The 3,777-nt window shown below is 35.4% G+C and overlaps 2 protein-coding genes across 2 annotated transcripts in view; both read right to left on the bottom strand.

The window, feature by feature from the left end:
- Positions 1-721: 721 nt before the first annotated feature.
- On the bottom strand, positions 722-1,669 carry LOC106692974 (uncharacterized). Its single transcript, XM_014439268.1, has one exon. It carries the CDS (start codon positions 1,667-1,669, stop codon positions 722-724), a length of 948 nt encoding a protein of 315 aa, XP_014294754.1.
- A 552-nt stretch (positions 1,670-2,221) lies between these two features.
- The window catches only part of LOC106692973 (uncharacterized), a 163,663-nt gene continuing 162,107 nt past the window's right edge, over positions 2,222-3,777 (bottom strand). Inside the window, exons 6-7 of the mRNA XM_024358592.2 lie at positions 3,549-3,755; positions 2,222-2,616 (exon numbers count right to left, since the gene is read on the bottom strand). Of these exons, the coding sequence (XP_024214360.1) occupies positions 2,528-2,616; positions 3,549-3,755 (296 nt within the window). The 3' untranslated portion in view covers positions 2,222-2,527. The remainder of the gene's footprint in view (positions 2,617-3,548; positions 3,756-3,777) is intronic.

Genomic DNA, 3,777 nt, shown 5'->3' with positions numbered 1-3,777 from the left:
AAACATGATTAGATGTAATAAAATTCTATTGTTTTATGTTATGAATCTACTCACTCATATAGATATTAATGATCATTGAACAAAAATAAAGGATAGACGCTTCTCTGGTTGAGACAAGATGGCTATCTCCCACTCATCTGGGTTACTTCTCTTGGCACAAAGAGCGCTGGAGGAGGTAAGCTTTTGATGCTGGTCACATTGGCGCTACTGGTCCTATATGGAAGCCTTTCTGATTCAACCTTTCCATTGCTGTAGGTTACAGGAACATACGCGCCCACCTAAATCACTCCGGTGGTTTATAGTCACTATTTATAGTATAGTGATTTATAGTTGTTGAGATGTGGTGCAGGCTGTAGCAGGTAGGCTGTGTCTGAGGCTAAATTTACAGAGAGAGAAGAAGAATACAAAATATGGTTATGCTTATGAACAGAGTTTAAATGCAAGCGGAAATGAACTTTACATTCTAAACAATCATTGAAAATTACTTGAGATGGCTTGTTTAGGCTAATTTAATGATAAGAAAAAGAAATATGAGTAAGAAAAAAAAGGAAAATAATTCTTGTGTGGGTAAAATGTGTGCAACTTCCAGGAACTATGCTGAGGATGTGTCCCCCCCACCCTAACAATTCCCGCTCGGCAAGGAAAGAAAATACGAGACACATACTATTAGGAAACTGATGAACGTTCCTGAGAAAAAGTTCCAAATATACCGTAGATAGCATTAACTAGGCGTGTTGTCGTCTTCTGTACCAGAAGGATAAAATAATGGAATTACTGACGTGACAGCGCGAGTAAGGTAACTACCCGAGACCATCAGAGTGCGGGTGACACCGTCTCTACCAGGGAATGTTTTTGACACTCGAGCTACGGGCCATTGTCCAACGAGTGACCGCTTCTCCAGCAAGATGACGAGGTCTCCGACTTCCGGCGTAGGGCTCTTCTTGGTCCACTTCTGCCGCTGCTGAAGTGTGTGGAGATACTCCTTTCGCCACCGATTCCACAATTGTGCAATTTGGGCTTCAACTACCCTCCACTTAGAAATAGATGATGATGACGAGCGAGGGGTTTCCGCCCTACGAGGAAGTGTCCAGGTGTCAAAAAATCGACTGCACGCATCTTCGGTGAGGGGACAGAGGGGACGAGAGTTTAACAACGCTTCTATCTTTACCAGAGCAGTGGCTAATTCCTCAAACGTAAACGGCTGGCTCCCCACAGAACTTGACAATAACCGTTTCACCGATTTGATTCCAGCTTCCCACAGGCCTCTGAAATGGTGTGCTCGCGGGGGTATGAACTTCCATTCAACTCCGTTTAGAGCCAGATTATTGGTCACTGCTGTCTGATTCTTCACCTGGAATCTGTAAATTTCCTTCAAAAACCTCGAAGCACCCACGAAGTTAGTTCCGTGGTCGGACGATATAGTACTTGGTGCACCACATCTTGAAATGAAGCAATCCAGACAAGTAAGGAAGGCTTTTGTAGTCAATGCACTTACCAGCTCTAAATGGAGTGCCTTACTAGACATGCAGATGAATAGGCACAGATAAGCTTTCCCTAGGGATGCGTTGCGTCTTTTGGATTCTTTTATCAGGAAGGGACCTGTGTAGTCAACACCGGTTTGTGCAAAAGGCCTTGTCTTTTTGAATCTAGCTCTGGGTAGCGGTGCCATTATGGGAGCTATTGGTTTAGCTCGTTGGATACAACAGTGAACACAGTGAAGAATAATCATGAAGGATAATAAAACCAATTTTCTGCAACACATAGCTATAACTATCGAGATAGACTAAGAGTTTGTGAAGGGAAATCGACCCTGACGTTTTAGGAGTTTTGATCTAACACCTTCCAAAAATAGCATTAGATTAAAGGCATTAGTCGTCAGATGTGTCGCACAATTTTTTGAATTTTTATTTAATCAATTTACAATTATCTATGAAAACAATGTTTAAATGAAAATAATCTTATATTATTTTATGTTCAATTAAAAGAAAATTTTCTAAGGTTGATATTTTCATGAAATGACTATGTTAGTTCACAGAGTACAGTTTTCGTTACAGTGGTTGTCTCAGTTTCTTTATTGATCTTTTTTCTGTTGGTTTCTAAATCATACATATTGCAGGATGTAAAGAGAAATGTGAAAAATGATTTCTATCATTTTCCTTAACCGAAAAAGTTTTGGAACCAAATGGTTCCAGATGTGATTGGGGAATAAAAAAAATAATATAAAGAAAATAAATATTTTTTTAATAAAATAAGAAAAAGTATATAATTTTACAGCAATGACTTAAATTTTATTAAACATTTTGTTTTATATGTTGTCTCATAAATATCTCGTGTTCCAGACATTTTTCAGATATTTTATACAAAACAGATTTTAAATATTACTTAAAAGTACATAATGGTTCAATAGGTAAATAAACATACATGACTGTGTTTTATAAAAAATTAAAGCAATTTTATTAACTTAATCTAAAGCAATAACGTTAATATTTACAGAGCATATACAATATGTTTTGTTATTCAACATATACTACAGTAAAGTGTCTATTGCATGTATCACACCATTTGTCGTTGGGATATTTCTTGAGATTACATGAGCGTTGTTCACTTTAACTCGACCTGAAAGATAATAAAATAAATTAAATACAGTTCCTAGACTATATATTAATGAATTATTTGTTATATTTATTTCAAGGTAATACTAGCAAATTTTTATTTTAACTAGTGATGGTAACATAATCCATTACAGTGCAAATAAACATCAATCAATTCCTGGCAGAAATACTTGGAATGTTTTAAGCAATAAAAAATGCCATATAAAATTTTGAATTACTTCCTAGAGTGCTACCAATGGGTAGTTTCTCTACTCACCTGAATCAATCCATTATAAACTAATATCAAATTTACTGGATGTATCTATATGAATGTACAATTGTAAATAGCAGTAAATAAATACAAAATAAAAAAAGAATTACTTCATGTAAAGCAGGTCAAAGCTGTATTATAATATTAAATCCTATAATGAATGATTGTTCTTAATATTATCAATTTAAACTATATTATTTGAGTTTTTTTTTAATAATTAGAAACAACGAGCTTACTCAATAGCCTGCGGATCAATACAACTTTCTGAATTAACAAATTGACTTGGTGGCTTGAAAACAGTGGATATGAAATGTCAAATGTAAAATACTACAAACTGATCATGCATGGGAACTACACACTACATTAACAGAAATTTGAAACCTCTTTGATAGCATGAGATGGCATTTTGTACACCAATGATAAACATAGACAAATATAAAATTAATTTTTATCAGGACTTTTTCTATAAAGTATTTTTAATGAAATAATTAATTTCTGTAATTATTGCCAATTAATAGTTTACAGCTAATGAAAAATTCAGTAAAGTATTATTGTTTATAAATTTAATTTACAAAATAATTGACTGTTGGTGTCTCACAAAAATAATCTTTGTTCTTTTTTGGAATGAACTAGTTATTTTGGCTATAAAATGTAGGTATAAGGAAAAAATTAGCTTGTTTTGTTACCTGCTTCCTTCGATAACTGTATCTGGTTGGGTGCAGACATGCTGTCCCGCAACTGATAGAAAAGCATACCCGCCGAATAGAGTGTCCCGGGCATGATATGCCTCAGGGCAAGTGCTCTGGCATTGACTCTGCTCTCCAGCAACCTCTCGACTTCACCATCAGCTAGTGCAGCATCGGTTGGTGCAAAAACAGTGTATGTCTTTGTTCCTAGTACAAATACCGATAAGAT

This window comes from Halyomorpha halys, unplaced genomic scaffold, assembly GCF_000696795.3.
Source record: "Halyomorpha halys isolate HHAL.00 unplaced genomic scaffold, Hhal_1.1 Scaffold82.1, whole genome shotgun sequence".
Classification (NCBI taxonomy): Eukaryota; Metazoa; Arthropoda; class Insecta; order Hemiptera; family Pentatomidae; genus Halyomorpha; species Halyomorpha halys.
This window is presented reverse-complemented; position numbering and strand designations above follow the sequence as displayed.

What these genes read in the sequence shown, in the direction of transcription:
- LOC106692974 (XM_014439268.1), bottom strand. Translation starts at nt 1,669, where the DNA reads ATGGCACCGCTACCCAGAGCTAGATTCAAAAAGACAAGGCCTTTTGCA.